At 39.2% G+C, this 21,537-nt stretch overlaps 1 protein-coding gene across 1 annotated transcript in view; it reads right to left on the reverse strand.

Moving 5' to 3' along the window:
- Window positions 1-9,066, reverse strand: part of FREM1 (FRAS1 related extracellular matrix 1) — a 117,814-nt gene extending 108,748 nt beyond the window's left edge. The window contains exons 1-3 of the mRNA XM_012665022.1: window positions 8,833-9,066; window positions 3,589-3,683; window positions 790-1,091 (exon numbers count right to left, since the gene is read on the reverse strand). Coding sequence (XP_012520476.1) covers window positions 790-1,091; window positions 3,589-3,683; window positions 8,833-9,066 — 631 coding nt within the window. The remainder of the gene's footprint in view (window positions 1-789; window positions 1,092-3,588; window positions 3,684-8,832) is intronic.
- Between the last annotated feature and the right edge of the window lie 12,471 nt (window positions 9,067-21,537).

The following is a 21,537-nucleotide window of genomic DNA, read 5'->3' on the forward strand; positions in this document are numbered from 1 at the left end:
TATATGGCACTCGTAAGCCACATATTTTTTGAGTCTCATTTCCCTGATGTACAAAATAGATACTCCACATCTTAACCAGATTGTCGTGAAGATGAAATTAGATGATTTATGAACATGCATGTCTTGAACTGTAAACTTCTGTCCAAATTCAAAGTAGTACTGCTATGACTATAATTGTGCCTTGTATTTCCCAGTTTCCCATAGTTCCTAGAAGACTATTATGCCTACAGGAGGTAGGCATATGCTTACACTATTACGTCCAAAATATATTGATTGAGTAAGTAGCAGAAGGAACATTATCTATTAACTCTTCCTGACTTGAACTGTTATTGCTACCTACCAGCTTTACTTGTAACCTGCTCATAACCCAATAATACCTTATAAATATACCAGCTACTCTTAACCACTGCTGCCATTGCTATTACTAATAACAGGTGACAATTAATGAGTACCTACTGTGAACCAGACACCGTGTTAAGCACTTAGTGTGTATAATCTCATTTATGCCCATCCTTACACAAACCTACAGAGCAGCTATTATCCTTTCCCATTTTACAGAGGCTTAGACAGGTTAATAACTAAAATTACATAGGAAATAAACAGCAGAGGCAGTTTTCATAACCAGGTCTTTCTGATTCCAAAGTTCATACTCTTAACCACTAAACAATTTTCAACCAGCTAAAATTTACATTAGTTAAATAGAACTCTTTGTCATGGTGGAAGATGATCAGGTATGGATATTTTTGTCAGTTTTAGTAACACCCAGATAATTATTAAAATATATCATACGGGACTCAGGGAAAAAATTATGCGGCTGATCTCCACGAGGTTCTTCTGGCCAAGACTCCACCAGAACCACCTGGCCATGGGCTGGCAGCCGAGTTCTCACAGGGTCCAGCCTGACCGTGCATTCCAGGCTAGCCATCCTGTCATAATCAAACGTGAGCAGGTTCTTATCAATCGCCCGGGACAGGCCATAGAATTCAGACACCTCCAGCACATTGTTACTCATCCGGATGATGTTACAATCTGGCTCCAGGAGATAGACCCGCAGGATAAAGGTTTCCATGAAGGTGTCTGTTTCAGTAAATCTGCAGAGAACACAGAGCAAAGGCAATATGAATTGGTGCTCAGATACTTCTGATACCTGTGTACTGACTGAGCTTGAAGCTTAGAGATTGGCCTTCCCAAAACGTATGCCTCAGGTTGAGTTTGGATTTTGTTTCATGATCTACTCCCAGACTTTCGGTTCTCTACCCTCCTTCTCTTTGCCTTGGTGTCACCGTGTTTTCCTGCCACTTCCCCCTCCAAACATCTTTCTTTCAACACCTATTCTCAAACTCATCATCCATGCTGATATTTAATGACTGCTGAGACCTCAGGATCTCACATATGTAATTTAAGAGTATCAAGCTCGTGTAATTTATGGATTGAATTTTAATTCAGGACTAAAGGTGTGAATTCTGAAGCATCTTTTTGCTCTTCAGAAACACCACTATGTGGATGGTCATTTACAGTCTAGTCTGGGTGCCCGGCTCAGTGCTTATCATACGAAGGGTATTCAGCAATTGTTACTTCCATTCCCTCCATCCCCTTAGTGACTCCAATCTCCGGGTGTTTACGAAGACCGAAAGAGATTGATCGTCATCCTTTTTGAGGGGAGAAAATCAATGAATGATGACTATGCACCAATAGTGCAGCTTCTAACTGATGTACTTTTATTATGGCCCAGGCCTCATGCTAAACTCTTTACAACAGTATCTCAATTGATCCTTATAAAAACCTATGATAAGCATTGTTAATTCCGTTTTACAGTTGAGGAAACTGAGGCACAGAGAGGTCAAGTAGTTTGCCAAAGGGGCTGGAGAAGATGTAAGAGGGGAATAAACATGCTCCCTGATCTTCCGCCTCCAACTGCTCTGAATATTTTATCTTAAATGTCCTCAAGACCCAGGCAATGGTGGCCCCTCTAAGCCTGCCCTTCACACAGTGCTCTTCCAACCTCCCTGCCTCCTAGAAACTCAAGGAAGGAGTGGGAGTCCCCAGAATTCAATAGGTTTTCCAGCCCTTCCAGGCAAGCTCTTTAAAGTCCGCTTGTTTTTAACTGTCAAGTCTTGGAAAGACCAAATGGCTCTGCATGCTGATTTTATAGCTTCCTAAGAAATTCTTGGGTGCCACTTCATTTTCTGAGGAGAGCATTTTGCTCCTGCCTTTCTTTTGACACTTGTTCTGTGCCATCGTTATCTCTCATCTTTTGCATTGGACTATGAGCACCAAAAGAGTCCATGTGTCTTCATCTTTGTGTTTCTTATGCCCAGCATAGAGCCTGACCTGTACTAGGTGATCATTAGTGTTTATAGAATGATTCCCTGTTCCCATGTCTTCTACAAAAATCTTTTGCATTAGGCTAGTGCTTAAGGGAAATTCACACTAACATATTTTAATCCAATATTCTTAAGAGCAATAGAAACTAAGTAAAGAATAATATAATGACCTACTCCACCTACATTGAGTTCTCAGGTGCCTCTATGAAGTCAGCAATACCACAATCATGAGCTTAAATTTAAAATTAACTTTTATTGGGATAAAATTCATACACCATAAAATTTATCTTTTTAAAGTGTACAAGTCAGTGTTTTTTAGTATATTCAGAAGGTTGTACAACTAACATGGCTATCTAATTGCAGAACATTTTCATTATCTATACTCATTAGTGGTCACCCCCCAACTGCCCTATCTCCAGCCTCTGGCAACCACTAACCTACTTTCTGTCTCTATGGATTTGCCAATTCTATGTATTTCATATAAATAGAACCATACAATAGTAACCTTCGATGTCTAGCTTTTTCCACTTAGCATAATTATTTTCAAGGTTCATCCATATCGTAGCACTTATCGGTGCTTCATTCCTTTTTATGGCTGAATAATATTTCATTGTATGGTCATACCACATTTTATTTATCCATTCATCTGTTGTACTGATGTGACTTTTTGCCTATTATGAATAAAGCTACAATGAACATTCATGTACAAGTTCTTCTGTTAATATAGGTTTTTATTTCTCTTGTGTACACACCTAAGGAGTGGAATTGCTGGCTCATCTGGTCATTCAATGTTTGACTTCATAATTGCTTTTTAAAACATTTTAAATTATTTGATATGTTTAAAAATGGAAGATATTGCACTTATAACTAGCAGCTGGTAATCAAAAAGAAGAATTTCATTGAGTTTGGGATATATTTTCCTCCTAATTCTCATTAAGAATTTGTAGTTTGTAACTACCATTTCCCATCGCAAGTGGTAGGTTGGAACACCAGAGATACCTGTATGAGAATACTAAAGGGAAACAGGATAGGGCTAATAATTTGCCCTCAAAAAAAGCCCCAAGGAAAATGATGCAAGTGGAAATAATTGAAAGTTGGCTACAATTCTTGCCTCACCCACTTGGGTCTCCAGTTTCTATTGACTACTTTCTTGTTTGAAGTCTATTAACTGACCTCCCGATAAGACATACCCACAGAAAAAGCCCTCAAAAGTGCACAGAAGGGTTACCTGGTAGAGAACAAGCCACGCTCCTGTGCTGCTCACCTGTAAAGTCGAAGCTTCACTGTGTCTTCATCAAGAATTGGGCAACCGTTGTGAACGTACTGTACTTCATCGGAAAGGAAATGGCAATCAAAGACCTAGTTCAATAAAGAAATGGATAAATATCTATGAGAAAATTGGCACAAGATTTAATTTTTCCAACAGTAGAGTACTGCCTGGAGAAATCATGGATAGCGATGTGTGTGTGTTTGAGTGTGTGTGTGTGTGTGTGTTTAAGTATGTGTGTGTGTGTGTTTGAGTATGTGTGTGTATTTTAACCACCTCACCTCCACCCTACCCTCACACCCACTCACCATTCTGTTTATACAGCTGTGTCTTGTTTTGAGAATATCTAACTTATGAAAACCAAAGCAGATGAAGCAAAGAAATTAAGGGATGATTACCTCTCTAAAAAATTCTTTTTATGATTATAGTATATTTAAAGCATGGTTGCATTTATCAAAATTTTATTTGCCTCCTTCAGGGGTTCAAAGCAATGGAGTTAGAGAGGTTTTTCTGTGTCTGCATGAAAAGGCATGCATTAACCCACCCACAAACACACTATTCATTTTGTATGTCTTTGTTCTCCTTTTCTTTATTTTATTTTACTTTATTTTATTTATTTCAGAGTATTACAGGGGTTACCCAAAGGAAAAAAATGACATTTTATAAAAAAGACATCTGCACTCAAATGTTCTCCTTCTCTTTCTTTCTTGTCCACATAGCATTTTTATATTCAAAGATGAAGTCAATGGCAGTGGACACTATTGTGGCTGATCAGAGTCAAACATGATCCACAGTTATTTCTTAAACGTTTGCAAAAGACTTCTTACATTAGTTATATAATAGCAGAAATGGCTGATGAGACAAATAAAAATCTAAAGGCAATTGCTCTACTCAAATAAAATTATAAGTAACTGTCTCACCTCATCAGATTTGTTAAGGAAATTGCTGTCATACTTTGGGAACTTTGGTTTTTAAAAGAAGAGTCCTCTCTCCCACCCCTGCCATGACCTTCATTCTGCCCAGTCTGACTTGGGAGAGTTCTAAGAAATCCCCTTGAGATACTCATTCATCTTCATTTGTGTTTTCTGTACCTTTCCACAGCCTCAAGCATTTTCAGACAACACAATCTACTTTATCACTAATACAAATGATTTTCTTTTCCCACAGATATCATTGGTTCCTCTTTTTAATTGACAATTAGGAAGGAGCTAAAGCAAAGACCTTCCCCCTATCATTGACAAATAGTCTTGGTAATAAAGAGACAATCTGCTTTGTTAAAAGAAACATCTGTGTTATGTTTCATAATATGTTTTCCTTTTATAAAAGGCGACAACCGTAATTGTCCATAAATTTACTAACTAAAACAAAGGAGAGCTAAATCCTTTTCTAATTACTGTCTAGCTTTGTTTTTTTCCACTTCAACTGCTTTTCAATTACAATTTATAATTAAATTGTCACACATTCCTAACTCATTACTCACTTTAATGACAGTAAACTGGTTCAAACTAGTGATACTTTGTTACCACCGTATTTCCTAGTCAAGAAAGCAAGCTCAGTGCTAAACGGGGGTGCTTTTCCACTCAGGAACTGCCTTGCTTTGGGCCAGGTGTGCTAAGTGCTGTATGTGAGGGAGTCTCCTCCTAAAACACAAGGAAAACAAATTGCCATTGACCTCATTTAATTGACTATATCCAGAGGGTTATCTAAACAGAAGGTACTGGTGTGCACCAATTGAAATCCCTTTCCAAATATCCAATAGAAAAATGAACCTGTTGGTTCTAAGACAAACTTCGGTAATGAAATGAAAACATTAATTGAACAGATGTTAAACAAAATGTTTTCTGTGCAAATCACATGAAATTGTTCATTACACAGCAGGGTGCTGTTAACACAGTCATGTCGCTAGAAATGGGTTCACATTTCTGGCTTTCAGCTTACTATTAAGCCCTATTAAACAATAATGTTTAGGCTCTGCGTGAGTGTGCACGTGCACACGTGCTTGACTATGCTTAATTTCTAAAACTCCATAACACATAAATCCCTGGGGGAGAGCTGAACCAGCCAGGGATAAAAAGCAAGCACAAATTCAAACAAACAAACAAACAAAACTTACTCGGGAATCTCATTTTTGTTGAAATTATCAGAATAAAAAAATAGGAATGATAACCCGGCAGTTTGAGAAACAAAGTTTTCCCACTTTATAGATTTCTCTATGCCACAAAGTTCTAATATCTGGCAAAAAAAAGTGGTGAAAATGCACATTTTAATGGATTCCTTTACTACAGAAAAAAAATGTAGAAGATATAAACCACATATCTACTTTAGACGATATAGATCAATTTGAGATGTCACGTTTGCCTCTGGAAATACATACACTGAACATTCAGGACAGGGTTCTACTTATTTTTTAATGAGCAGCAGCAGACTAGGGAAGCAGTGTATGGGGGGTGGGGGCTTCCTCAGCAGTCAAGAGTCTCCTAAATCAGCTGGGCACGTTGTTTTTTCTGCTTCATGTTGTCTTTCCAATAACCAGATTTTTGCATTAAAATCAGAGAGTTTGAGGTGGAGATGACTTGAATTCACCCTGATCCTTGTGACCAAATATGTTCTTTACCTAGTTCAAGTCACTTGGATCCCTTTTTGTTCCCCAGTGCCTCAGAGCAGGCCAAACAATCAGGACTATTAAAGCAACACTAAAAATAAATAATGGAGATGATTTCATTACTCTTAGATAGGAGAGAACCGCATATGTTAAGGAGTCAGAGGCTACTTGGGGTGGAGAGAGGGTAGCCCCCAGAGGCTGACTTAGGTAACAATAGACCCTCCTCAAATTGCCTCCTAAACATTTTTGTTTAGGTCATTATTGTGCTATAACATTTTTAAAAGAATCTGGTGACTGGCAGGGCTTTTGTTTTGCTCGGTGGGGTATGGATGCTCGAGGTCCAAACTGGAAGACGGCTTAGACGCTTGGCTTGCCCTTGCAGGCTACCAGTGAGAATCCTGCTTCTCTTCTTCCCCCCAAAATACTCAGCCTGAACAATAAACGTTGAACGATTTCTTTACAATATATTTACTGGAAGGGGTACCAAATTATCAATTCATCAGTCTTTATAAGGCTCCCATGTATAGCAGTACAGCCCTGGGTCCCTACTTGATCAAGGACCCCAGTCCTCTAGGACCAGGGCTCCTATCCTGCTGCCCCTCAGCACTCTGAGGGCGAGCATTTGGCTTCAACCTCAGTCCCTGTAGTTGGGTCTCCATCACCTGCTGCTGCGCTCACTCACATCACCCACCCATTTTTCGTGCACTGGGGCTCCGGTATGAGCAATCCCAGGTCCCTCCTTTTCCCACTCACTGATAAGTGCCGATCAAAATGTATTCAGAGTACAAATAATGTCCAGAAAAAAATGAGAAGTTGCAACTACCACACACTTGGGAATACCACATTTGGGGGCCATTACTGTACTCTAACATTTTCTAGATGCCCATCTGAAGCTCTCTGACAAAAGAAAATGTCACAGGAAACTGGAGGGAGACATTTGGTTACTATTGCATCAGGAACACCCGCAACACGAGACCCCCCACCATAGAATTCTGACATATCTCAGAATTGGTCTGTAACTTGAACTGTGGTAAATGGAATGTCTAGACTTATCAATTTGAGCTAGCATCTCTCTAAGTCTCTTTATTCCCTCTCTATATCTAGTACCACTTTTGAACAATCTCATGGACTATGCTTCTTCAGCCAAATGATAATTTTCATAGTTTAGCAAATAGGAATGGTCCATATTTCCAGAAGCAGCAGCATTCGTGTTGAATAGTCTCAAGATGGTTTGCACCGGGAGCAAAGTTAAACCACACTAGGAACAAGTAATAAAACCAGAAGCAACTTTCTATTATGTACAGGGATTAACTCTTACTTAAAGCAAAAACAACTAATGAAAATATAGACTTTTTAAACCTAGTGAATTAAAAGGTAACTCTTCACTCTGCAAAAGGATTTACCATAGAATATCCTTAATCTCCAAGATTTTGATTAAAGGAAAAAAATTATGCAGAAAGTGAAGTATCTTTGCATCTCTTTTCTACTTTTCTTCCCTTACTCAAGAGAATGTTCAAGTAATGTTAATAGATGAAATGTTTTCATCTATTTCAGGTTTTTCCATGGCTATTCTAAGGTCACAAGTGTGTCACAAAAATGTCTTGAAACCTTGAGCTCTTATCCAAAGGCAGCCTGGCATGGGTGAGATGATTTGGTGCAGGAATAATCCCATAAAGACTGGTCATATCACCCCACACAAGTGATTTCTCACTTCAGACCTTGGAGGGCTGCTTCTGTTGTGTTTCTCTCTCTCTCTCTCTCTCTCTCTCTCTCTCTCTCTCTCTCTCAGAATGACAATGTACCTAAAAATGAGAGATGTGTAATTCTCTTACATTATGCTTTTTCCTGGATGATTAGCTACTCTATAAGGCCAAGCAGCTGGAAGATACACAGATTTTTCTTCAATAAAAGAGGAGAAATTGGAAAGACTTGTTGAAACAGTGAATTAAGAAAAAATACATGCATCTGCATCCATATTCATTTGAACCTGACTTCCTCTACAGGTGTTAGCATAATTAGGATTAAATCCTGTCTGTGACAAGTTTGTAATCTGAAAACAGCCAAGAACATTCAAAAATAGGTTTCACCTCACGTAGAAAAACAATGCAATATTATGCTCGCTACTTTCAACTCCACCATTTCAAATGTGAACATCTTAACTATTCTCACCTTTGTGAGAGGAGACCGTTTTTTTTTTTTTTTGAGACAGAGTCTGGCTCTGTTGTCCTGGCATCAGCCTAGCTCACAGCAACCTCAAACTCCTGGGCTCAAGTGATCCTCTTGTCTCAGCCTCCCAGGTAGCTGGGACTACCTACAGGCATGTGCCACCATGCCCAGCTAATTTTTTCTATATATATATATTTTTTTTTTTTTTAGTTGTCCAGATAATTTCTTTCTATTTTTAGTAGAGACGGGGGTCTCACTCTTGCTCAGGCTGGTCTCGAACTCCTGACCTTGAGCGATCCACCCACCTCCGCCTTCCAGTGCTAGGATTATAGGCATGAGCCACCACGCCCAGCCTTAGAGGAGACCTTTTACATCTCTTTTTCTCTCTCTCTCTCTCTCTCTCTGTCCCCTGCATGCTATCACACACTCACACTCATACACAGCCCTGAACGGAAAAGCTCGATGTGACCTACCTGTGGGGTGAGTTTCCCAACCCTCTGGGTTATTGGCTCATTCATCACCACTTCCACTTTGCAGGCATCTTTCTCTCTGGGAACGGCAAACTTCAGGTCGTCTCCTGACAGGAAGGCGGAGCGGCCCTTCGTCACCCTCACCCCACGGTTAACGCTGATGAAGGTGGGGCTGGCCCAGCCCAGGAGGAGCAGCAGCAGCAGGGCATCCGGGCCCCCCCAACGCAGAAAGGTCATGCTGACAGGGGCCAATGCGTTTCCGTCCACCGGAGAAATCCCTTCAACAAAGGAGGGCTTCTGTGCTCCCTCCTGGAGTGTCAGCTCATAGTCCAAGGGGCAGGCCGAGGGGTCCTGACAACGTGCCCCGAGATCTTAACATGGCCCTTTCCTTTCAAACTCAGACAAGGAGGCCTTTCAGGCGATCCCCAGGCTTTTAATAAAAGTCGCTGATCACTCCTGACAACGCCGGCAAGATTAATGTGCCTCCCAAGTGCTTTTCTAATCCTGCAAATGGGAGAAGGGGTTGGAGGAAAGTGAGAGGGAGACCAAAAGTTTTGTGTGGCTATTCAAAGGACCACTACCGACAAAAGGATCTTTCAACCAGCCTATAATTTCAGCTAAATTAAAAACAAATAAACTAACTTGACCTCCAGGCCCACCTGAAAAGCAATGCAGCCATTTCATTACCCTGCTTCTAGCTCCTGCTTCCGTACCTGACACACCCCATCGGGATGTCAATTGTGTGGTCCAGCAGGAGACAGCCAGCCTTGCTGCCCAAAAGAGCAGCTTTTGGTCCTCTGAGTTCAGAGACAGTTGTTGAGCTCTTTGCTTGTGTTTTCTTACTTGTTAGATGAATACTATATTCTACTTTGCGTCAGAGAGCTGATAGGATTATTTTCACATTGTTTGAAAACATGATTAATGCTAATTCAATAGTCTCCAAATAAGAAAGAAACTTAACGATTTGACGCACTGGGCAAAATTCTAACTTTGCTGGGCAGTGAAGACATTTAACACTTGAGTGGAAATTGGAGAAAATATATCTTTTTTAAAGTGAACATTCAAGCTTTTGTTTATGTGTAAAGGGGACTATGAATCAAGTGGCATAGCTTCAGTACACACAGCTAATGACGCGGTGTATGTGCTTGCATATTTACATTATCTGTAATGCTAATTACATTATCATGTACTCAATTTGCACAAACGGAGTCCTTGTTTCTACTTTAACCACTTGGAATTTCATGATTATTTCTCTGTGTTCCTTAAGAACCGAAAAGATTTTATCCAAAGTAAACTGTATTGAAATATATCCTCAAACTCGAGGTATGATTAGGTGAACAAATGGTGGTTTGTTTTGCCCCCAAAAAAGGCCTTCCACGTTAATAATTTCAATAGATTTCTACACATAATCAATGGATACCAAAATATATGTTTGTCAGAGGTTGTAGACAAAAAGGTCTCTATTATCCACATCTAATGCATTCAAGGAAGACCCATTCCCTCGCCACTGTTTGAAACCTTTCGCTTTTGAGGCAGTGGCTGGCAAAAAAAATCCTGTAGGTTCTTTGTGGTGGACAGACCTTAGGGTGACCCCAATAATTCCAGCTTTCCCTCGAGTGCCAGCACCACCTATAACACTTCCAACCAGCAGAATAAAACAGAGGTGGTGGGTGCCACCCCCACAATTACACTTCATTGTATAGAAGGCTCTCTCAGCAGACTGCAGCTAGAAGTTCTCCCGGTGAACCTGAAGAAGCGAGCCTCCCTGAGTTTACTGCCACAAGGAAATACATTCTGCCAACACTATGAATGAGCTTGGGAGTGGATTCTTCCTAAGTCAAGCCTTTCTCCAGATAAGAACGAAGCCCAGCCAACATCTTGATTGTAGCCTGATGACAACCTGAAGCAGAGAACCCAGCTAAGCCATGATCAGACCTCAGACCAATGGAAACTGTGAGATAATAAATTTGTGTTGTTTTGAGCCACAACATTTGTAGTGATTTATTACACAGCAATGAAAAATTAATAAACTCTTCCTGCCAAATGTATCCCAGAATCCAACTACTTCTTACTACTTCCATTTTTATCTCCCTGGGCCAGGACACCACCAGCTCTGCGGGGTGACTGCAGTAGCACCGCCCTATTTTATCTCCCTGCTTCCACGCTTGCCTCCCCTGTAGGCCTATCTCAGCATACATAGCAGCGGAGAATCCTGTTAAATGTAACTTATGTCATCACTTCTCTGCTCAAAACTTCCAGTGGCATCTCATCTTAGAGTAAAAGCAGAAGCCCTGGTGATGACCTATGAGGCACTGTGACATCTGCTTCTCCCTTATGTCTCTCATCACATCTCTCGCTGACTCCGCCCCAGCCACACTAAAACCTTTGCTTTTCCTCCAAGTCAAGATCGACCTTCTCCCCTCCCCCTCGCTGAAGCTTCCCATCTGCTGCTATCTCTGACACGAACATCCTTCCCCAGATATCCCTCTTCCCCCTCCCCACCCCACTGTCAAGTTTTCCATCAAATGTCACACTTGCAGTGTGGTCACACATGAGTGCCACATTAAAACTGTGTCACTGTCATCCCCTAGCATCCTCTACCCTCCTTCCACCTTATTTTTAATTTGTACTTTATAACCATTAAACATAATATTTAATACATTTGCTTATTTATATTAGTCGTTTTGCCATTTCCCTCATGCAGGTATGCATTTTTTTAATTCATGAATTCATCCCCAAAGCCTAGAACCCAATGCCTGATAGATCAATAAATATTTGTTAAATGAGTGAAAAAATTGGAGAAAATAATGCCCTGACTGTAGGTTAACCAGGAATGTTAATACATCTAAAAAAACAACTGACATCATAGGAACACCAACAGCCATGGATCAGGATATCATGTGAATTCAGTAACTGAGAGTCTATCACAAAAAGGCAGATCACCTTGGGATATATGGACAAGGTTCATTTTCTGTACCCACAACACTGAGGTTGAGAGTCCTGACTCTGGAAAATGCCACACACTGAGACCACCTGATGATCAGCCAATAGCCTTCCCCAGGCAGCACCCAGTCAAACAACAAAAGAAGAAGCGACGTAAAGTCTGAGTTAAAAATCAAAACACATCACTCTCATCATTCCCATGCAACACTGAGAGTCTATGCAACAGAGACAAAAACAGCCTCTACAAGAACACATGAACAGGATGTTGATTGCAGCATTGTTCATAGTGGAAACTGCAAGCAAAGCAAATGTCCATCAACAAGGAAATGGTTAGAGTAGTATTTTATACCATAGAATATAATGAAACCTTTAAAATTTGAATTAGAGATACATCACTCCAATACCTTGGAGGAATTTCTACAAGGTATCATAGAATCAGAAGAAGTAAAATGAAGAAAAGTACGTATGTTGTGCTTCCATTTGGTAAAATATAAAAGCTGCATCTGTGTATTGCGTATATGTACATGGAGACGTATGTTGTGTATAATTATATGGGGATGGAGAAAAATACGGACAGGTAAGCATTAGGTGATGGATAGAGACTATCTGAAAGGGGCAATGCGGTAGGAACAGACAGGAGAAAGAAAAGAAGGGTGCTACGGACTGAATGTTTGTGTCTCCCCCAAATCCATATGTTGAAGCCCTGATCTAAAATATGATGGGATTAGGAGTTGGGGCCTTGGGGAGGTAATTTGGTTTGTGTGAGGTGATGCGGGTAGAGTCCTCATGAAGGAATCCTTATAAGAGGGTGAGGAGACCACAGCACACTCTCTCTATCTCTGCCATGTGAAGATGCAGCAAGAAGGTGTCCCTCTGCTAACCAAGAAGAGGGCCCTCACTAGGAACCAAATCAACAGCACCTTGGTCTTGAACTTCCCAGCCTTCAGAACTGTAAGGAATAAAGTTCTGCTATTTAAGCCACCTTGTCTGTGATAGTTCTGTTATAGCAGCAGACTAAGACAGCAATATTATATTTAAAAAAGGAAAAGAAAAGCAAGCACTCAAAAAATGCAACAACATACAAAAATCATGTACGTGCATTTGTGTAGAATAACACATGTATGTGGGATATAAAGAGAAACTTCAAAACAAATATTATTTTTAAAGGCTTTTTAAAATATGTCTGTAGAGAACTTGAAAATACATATTTTTATGAACAAAAATTTAATGGACAAAAACAATATATTAAGTAATTAAAGACATACCCTCCGACAAAGCCAATGTAGAACAAGCCTATCTTACAGGTAAATCATGTCATTATGTCATCATGTCGTTATGTTGCTTAGCTGAAAATAAATTTAAGAAAATTATCAATATAACTAGTTCTCCAATACCAGCCCATCAAGGTACAAAGGGCAGACTTTGTACAAACTCCTCAGGTCTGGTCCTCCACCTAGTGAGAGGATTATTAATCCCAAATGAAACCAAAGAATGCAGCAAGATGGAGAGGCACCTATGTGATTTCACCAAACAACTATCTCCAAAGGATTGGTCAGCAGTGTGTGTCAGGCTCCACAAGAAGAGTCCTTGACAGAGGTAGGCATAGCATGTGGTCCTGGAATTCTCTTCTCCTACCACCCACTCAGCCAACAGCTGAAACAAATCCCCTTTGAAACCCCACGGAGATCTTGTATTACACAAAGGCATGAAAAACAAGGGCTTTGATCCAGAGTCATGTTCCTGATCTTTGTACCCATTGTGACCCACAGGTCAGCCTGTCTCTAAACTAGCCCCAGCCCCTCACCTTTCACAATAGATCACAGCTTGGTTATCGTCCTACACTTTTAGAGCCAGACCTGAGTATAAAGGATGAATAAATCAATTTCAAGGGAAGGAATTCTATCTTAGAGGCTTTGCCATATTTCACAAATTTGTGTTTAATGACTTCAAATATGTTTTGGTTTAGCACTGCCTTAGTAAGAAAGGCAATGTGGAACAAAATGGAACAACTTAATCAAAATCTTCCATTTCATGTAAGCAATTCTGAACACCAAATAAGCTCCTCTCAGATATTTCAAAAATAGTATAGTAAATATTTCCTTCCTTTCCGTTATGATAACTCGGTAACTCTCAGTATCTACCAGACAGATATTGGAAAAAAGCCAGTCTCACCTTCTTCTACAGAAATAGAAATTTTAACTGGGTATATTGTCACCTAGAACCAAGACTACATTTTAGCTTCTCTCTACAGCTTCTCTTGTAGCTATCTATGGCCATGTGACCAGATTCTGAATGGAATTCAAGAAAAGATGTCACATAATAGCTCTGAGACACCTTCTTTAAGAGGCAGTTATTGTATAACCCTTGTCCCTTTTTTTTTTCTTTTTTTACATCTCCCTCCATCTCATTGCCCAGATGGAGGACGCTGCCTTGCACAGGATAAAGGGGCTATGCCATAAATTGGCAGAGCTGTGAGCTAGAAAGAGCCTGGGTCTCTGGGACATTTGCAAAGCAGACTCACCATACCAGCCCAGTCTTGGGCAGAAAACATAAACTACTTTTCTATTTAACCTGTTATTTGGGGAGTCTTTTGATGACTCACAACTGAACTTTAACTACATCTCTAATAATCACCTTCTTACTCAATTTCTTGTATTAATTTAGGTCATCATCTAAAGATTGGAACTTCCTACCTAATAAATAGCTTATGGGGCAATAGCTCATTTTTCTGTTATGTCATAGTAAACCACTGATTGAGAGATGAGGTCAAAGTCCAAGATCCTGATGTTCATCCACCAGGAAGACACAGGAGAGAAAGAGGAGAAGAGATATTTCTTGGCTTCCTGTGCCACAATATTGTGGAAAGAATAGACTTGAATTCTGAAGATCTGGACTCCAATCCTGATTTTTATGAATATCACTTTCCTCTTTCCAAAATGAGGTCATCCATCCTTCCTCATCCAAAGTTTCCCTGTTAGGCCAAATGAACAAGCTATGTGGAAATATTTCCTTAATTATGAAGCCCACATACATGTAACATTTGAAGTATTATAAAATACTGCAAAGGAATAAGGGAGTAAAGCTTTCTTGGGAAAAAACAGAAATAGCAGGAATTGGGCCTTGGTGAAGGCAAGAAATTTAGGTTAAATAAATGTCAAATAGAGCACTTTTTTGTTTACATTCTAATTGTCTCTTTTTCTTCCTCGTAGTCTGAAGACAGGATGTGTAATAAAAAAATTGAATTTTAATATTTCAAAAGCAACCTGAAGCAACACAATTGGGAGGGGGAAAAAGTAGAAGGGAAATAATTTCTAAATTCAAAATCAAACAAAACTCAAACTTCAATCAACTGAGCCTGGATGAAGGCTGCAGAATTAGGTGCAATAAAGATCAAAAAGAGTATGCTTTATTTGTGTTTTATTTGCATTCTAACTTTCCTCCTGTGTTTTCCTCTTGGTATTGGGAAACACCAAGTATGGGGACATTCCATGGAAAATACTGGTCTGATTTTTTGCTTCAAGAAGGTAGACAGGAGGGGGAAAAGAAAAGGATTTTTGTATGAACAGATAGAGAAAGAGCAAAAAGAAAAATAGAACAAGAACAAAGCAAATCAGGACTCGGAATCAAACAAGATTTCATCGATGATCATGGGGTTTTCATCTCCCCCCAAAATGAGATGGTGGTAATTGTCTCTCATACAAAATTATTCTGTCCAGTGTCAGCCAACATTTACTTGACAACACCCTAATGGGAAGCCTAGCACTTCTTGAGAATTTTATTTTCTTGACCCCACCACGGGGCTAAGTCAGATCCTCAGAATCCATCTGCCCCCAGCTTGCTCTGATTGCTGTTATGGCATCCACGGGGTCAGCAGAATCGTTAGGGGCACACGGAAGTGGAGGTAGAGAGGGCACTTGGCTAAGCTCCTCGAGGAGCTTGTAAACTGACTTTCGGCCACCTCAGACTTAAGCGGATTCTGCAATAGAAACAAATTGTGTCTTCGCTTGCTTTTGTGGTTCAGCTGTTTCTCACCACTTCCAAATCCTCCTGTCACGCCTGCAAATCAGTTCTGCTCACATTGATCATTTTCCCACCATTGCCTTTTTTCTTTATGTAGAAATCATGTATTTTAAGTACATCTGTACAAGCCAATAAAAGTGTGTGAAAATTGTTCTGAAAAGTGGGAAACCACCCTGCTTTGAATTCCTCCTTATAAAAATTCATAAAGGTTTCTTTACCTCAACTTTCTTCCTTGGGAAACTTCCTGAACAGAAGAAAATAGTTTAGTAACATTTCATCTGGTGGAGGGGAGATGTGAGCTCGTATTTATTTCATAATTACACATTCAGTTTAACCATATGAGCATGTATTCTCCATGTTGATACGAACATACTCCTGTCACTAATCTGAGATAATCCATGCACAGCAAGAAAAGAACGGATCCCAGCTGTACTCTGGCCTCTCATTGCAATGGAAATTCTTGGTGGTCAGCCCTGGTGAGAATAATATTTACTTATTCCTCTCTGGAACTTTGCAATGGTAGCTACACAACACAAGGCAGGTGCCTGACCCCTCCTGTGCCCAGCATAAATATCAAGATATCAATAATCTATTGTAGCCTTTTGTTTGCTTTGCTTTGCTTTTTGCAGAACTCATATGTGGCCTGACACTCTTCTCATCAGTGCTGCAGGTAGTTATTACGATTAGATTGCAGATCACATGAGCAGTGGAACTTTCTGTGTTCCCTGGGCCTGGGGCTCTTACTTTCTGATTCACACCTTTATTTCTTTTTAAACTTTTATTCATTTATAATTGAAAAGTAAAAACTGTACATATTTATGGTGTACAACATGATGCTTTGATACGGGTACATATTGTGGAATTGCTAAATCAAGGTAATTAACAGATCTATTATCTCCCTTTCTTGTGGGGAGAACATTTCTAATCTACTCTCTTAGCAATTTTCAAGTATTCAGTACAATATTATTGACTATAGTCCTCATGTTGTACAATAGATCTCCTGAACATGTTCCTCCTGACTAACTTAAATTTTGTGTCCTTTGATCAATATCCCCCAATACTTCCTCCTCCAAGCCCCCAGTAACCACCTTCTATTTTCTTTCTGCTTTTATGAGCTCACCTTTTCCACAGCTTTAGATCTTACAAGTACCCTGAAGTCCTTTAAGAAATAAATTAAACTAATAGAGAACTGGCATTTTAAGTAAAAAAAAAAAAATAGCCAACTCAGGATCAATCCATCCCCACCCACCCAAGCTTAAAGAGATTGTGAAATCCTTGGCTACAAGGGTAAATAAAGTAAGCTGACAAAGATTTTCTAACTCCTACTCCACATTAAAATCTTTCAAATGCCAGTCAGAAGCTAAACTTAGATGTACTTTTAAAATCATTATAATTTTCATACAAATAAATTTCCAGAGTAATTCATATAAATCAAATTGAAAGTTTCAAGCATAAACCTGTAGCTGAATATAATTACCATAGGACAACTGAATTCAAATCACATGTGACATGAATTGATTCACCAAAAAGCAACAAACTGCACATCAAGAGAACTGTGTCCACAGGGGACAATTAGCTGTCTAAACTTAGAGAAAGTAGTTTTCTCCTTTGTATTTTAGTTGAGGAAACCAAGACTTAGTCTTTACCAAGGACTTCAGAACCACTGTCTCCTCTGACCTTAACAACTCCCCGAGGTAGATAGAGAAGTCTAATTGCACTTCCTTAGAAGCAACAAGAAGTGAACATTCTAGTGGCTTGCCTGAGGTCCTGGCATGAGCAGCAGAGCTGCAGGAGAGCAGCCTCGGGCAACCTGGCCAAATGCCCTTTCTCCTCTATCCTGACAACTTCATTCCATTTCCTCCAATTTAGAGCAGTTGTACCAACCCACAAAAAAGCTCTTGGAAGACACAACAAAAAAGCAGATTCTTTTCTTTCAAGAAGCTCATAACCTGTTAGGGAGCTTTAATTGTTCAATGACCCCACAAGGATGGAAAATCTTTATGATCTTGCCAAACATAGGATTTTCAGAGTGAATTCTCTCAGACAAGAAAAATAGAATCATGGAGAAAGAAATAGTTTATGACTTCTAAGATTTTTTTTCCCCTTAACAAACAATTTTTAGTATCCCCTATGTACAAATTTCTTCCCTTGTATTTTGCTTATTAGTACTTTCACTTAGTATATGTGATATTAATAGAAGCACCGGACTATGCTCTGTATATGCATCTTTTCATTTATTTTTCACAACAAACCCACCAATTAGCTTCCATTATTAATATTATTCTAATTTTATAGATAAATAATCAGTGGCTTATAGATGTGATATAATAGTATTAATAAAAACGAACACTTATTAAGTGCTTACTATATGCTGGGTATTGTTCAAAGTGTTTCTTACATTTATTATTATTTAATCCCTACCATGGGTTTAGGAGGTAGACAGTGATTTTATAGATTTGGAAAATGAAGTGCAAAGAGGTTAAATAATTTTCCCAAGGTCATCACCTTGACCTTGTCCTTGCAATTTTTGTGACCCAGTTTTGCCCAACTCCAGGACCCCTGCACTTAACCACTATATTATACTGTTTCACATTACATCCAAAACTTATATTCTTCACAATTGCTTCACTAGCCCCAGGGTCATTTTCCTATAGTATGCAGGAAACTTAACAACTTCCTTTATGGTTCCAGACAGCAATTGACGCCTGTTACAGGAATTAAAGTTTCACCCAGAGGCAATGTTCTCCAAAGGAAATAGTTGTTACTTTAAGAGCAAATAATTAAGGGAAATATCCTGTGTACTAGCATCTTAGTGTCCCAAGGACTTACCCTACAGCGCAGTTTAAAGGCTTCAGGGAAAACAGGGCACTTGGTAATTCTAGTCTATTAAATCAGTAAAATATGTGTCGATTCTGTGTATAAAATTGTGTTTCCTCCTCTCTGCAATTTTTTCTAAACCATAATCTAAATCACATAATGTATGGTTTAGGAAGAACTTCAGATATCCTTCATTTTTAGTTATCAATTTATTTGCTTTTTCTGAAAATAATTTTCTTTTGAGTATAAAAGAAACATTAATTGAAGGGTAAAAATATAGAAACTTATAAAGAAGCAAAAAATACACTTCCCAACACCGAAATAAAACACTCTTAGGCTTTCATAAATATATATATGCACACATATGCATACATACATATACACACACAGTTTTTAAAATTAATTGGAACCATATTACAAAAAGAGTTATGTATCATTCTTTTCTGTTAACATAGCATTCTATTGTAAGCATTTTCTATATTACTAAACATTCCTTGTGATCTCACTTCGAATCTGTGCACTGTATCCACTAGACGGATAATACAGTTGCTATAGTCATTCCACTATTACATTGAAGTAGTTACTATGTCAATAGATTACGATGAAACATCCTTAATTATAAATCAGTCCGTTTCTCTGGTTGTTTTCCTTTTGATAGATTTCTAGAAGTGGAATTGTAAGGCTGGAGGGTGTAAACTTATTTTGAGGCTCTGGAAATACATGCTTTCTGGAAACATGGTACCACTTCACACCCTTCGCATCTTTCCTCACTGATGACATTCAGTATTATCTCCTGTAATCTTTACTCACTTTCTATATGAAATGCTGTATCTGGCGCTGCTTTAATCTGCATTCCTTTATGTGGAAGATTTAGCTTTTTTTCCTTTTTTAAAAAATGTTCATTAGCCATTGTATACTCTCTTCCAAGAGCTCCTTCATTTGCAGAAGAAAGGAAGGCCCCAGGGCAGTTAAGTGTCTACTAAGACTACACTGCTAGCTGGAAACCAAGCCTAGATTAGAACCTCCATTCTGATACCCAGCCCTGCACTGTGTCCATTATCCCAGGCGGATTCCTTAAATCACAGATGCTCAATCCAGAAATATTCCTTTCAGCTTTTTCTTCCCAGATCTTCAGGAAGCACTGACAGACTCAGAACTAGGGAGAGGGAGCCCTCTCTCAGGCTATGCATCATGACTGGAGGGGAAAGAAAAACCCTTTCCTTCTACCAATCTTAGGTTCATTGGCTGGAGCCTTATAAGTTAGACTGAAAAAAAGACATATTAACAAGGGAAAAACATACCAATTTATGGAATAAAAGTGTCACATGACATAGGAGCCCTCGTGAGGAAATGAAGACAAGAAGAAACATAAGCACAAACGCTTTTATACTAAGTTTGATAAAGAGTGGAAAGTTGTGAGAAATGTGAGAAGTCAAAGGAGTATGAGCTAAGGGTAGTAAACTGGGGGAAATTTAGCAAGGCCTTGTTCAGATTCCTCTCCGTTTCCCTCTGCTTTTGGATGGAAGGATCCTCCTTTCCTCTGAGTATAGGGAAGGCATTTCTCAAATGAGGGTATTGGGATCTGCTGTTTCAGGAGGTCAGAGACTTAAAAGCACCTGCTATTTCTCAAATTCCTTTGGCTTAAAATACTCAATATGCAAAGGCACCCTGTTTTGGCATAGTGTGTTCTGAATCCCATTATGACCAAGGTTGCAAAGACAGACAGACCTTTCACTACTACACGAACTCCTTTCCTTACGTTATCAACAGATCAGTCTACCACGCCATGTTTTGCAAATTGCGCTTCTGAAAATGCACACTTTGGAGATGTTAAAAGTTTCCTACAAAAAAGTCTTCTATATCCAAATATGTTTGAAACACAGGATGCTAAAATCTCCTTTTGAAGATTCACAACATAATAGCTTATTAAAGGCTCTAAGAAGTCCTGTGGAAAGGAAACTTTTTAAGCCTAAAATCTGCAAACTTATAGAAAACTTTTTTTGTTCTTTGTTACAAAAAACCCAGGTTCTTTGAGACATCATTCAAGAGACACTAGGTTAGAGAATTAAAACGATTGAAATGTAGGATGGCCAGATGACATCTACAAAATTTCTGGTCATGCCTGATAAACTCATACTTAACGAGTCTACATCAGAAACCCAAATTCCAGGCTGTCCTTTGGAAACCAGACACCTGGCCAGTCTCTACAGAGGCCTTCTACTAAAACTACCTTCAAAGGCAGAGAAAACTGATTGCAGAAGAAAAAAATTGTGCCCCCAACTTACAGTTCTGTTTTTAATGACTGTGAAAACTTAAACCATCAAAAGCATTTCCCTGAAGATTAGTAAGGAAGTAGCCATAATTTAAATTTGTTTGGCTTTCAGCCAGAGGGTTACATAACATAAATTTTCACAACAGTCTGCTTTAATTGAATAACTACAACAGAATGAAAACCATTCACTCACATTCACTGTGGTCGACTATACCCCATTCTTTATCTGGGACTTACTACAGGTATGTACCCAAATTCACACCTACAGCCTTCCCCACCAGAATCAACTCTGATTCAAATTGATTTTCCTTTTTTTGAGTGAATTCTGTATTTCTTAATTTACAATGAAACACCAAATTGTCCAAAAGTGAGATTCTGTTTAAATTCACATTAAATCATGTTCAAGAATTCATCTTTGAGACCAATCCCACTTTCAGAATACAACCTGATTCTTTGTTTGAATATGACATATTCATTTGTTCATTCATTGTACAATTATTAAGTACCCACTCTGGGACAAGTGCTATACTAAGTGCTAGGATTACAAAGAAAAAAAAAGACCAAAAATATTCTTTTTGTTGAGACAGGGTCTCGCTCTGTTGCCCAGGCTAGAGTGCAGTGGTGTGGTCGTAGCTCACTGCAACCTCAAACTCCTG

Source organism: Propithecus coquereli, unplaced genomic scaffold, assembly GCF_000956105.1.
Source record: "Propithecus coquereli isolate 6110/MARCELLA unplaced genomic scaffold, Pcoq_1.0 Scaffold95, whole genome shotgun sequence".
Taxonomy (NCBI): domain Eukaryota; kingdom Metazoa; phylum Chordata; class Mammalia; order Primates; family Indriidae; genus Propithecus; species Propithecus coquereli.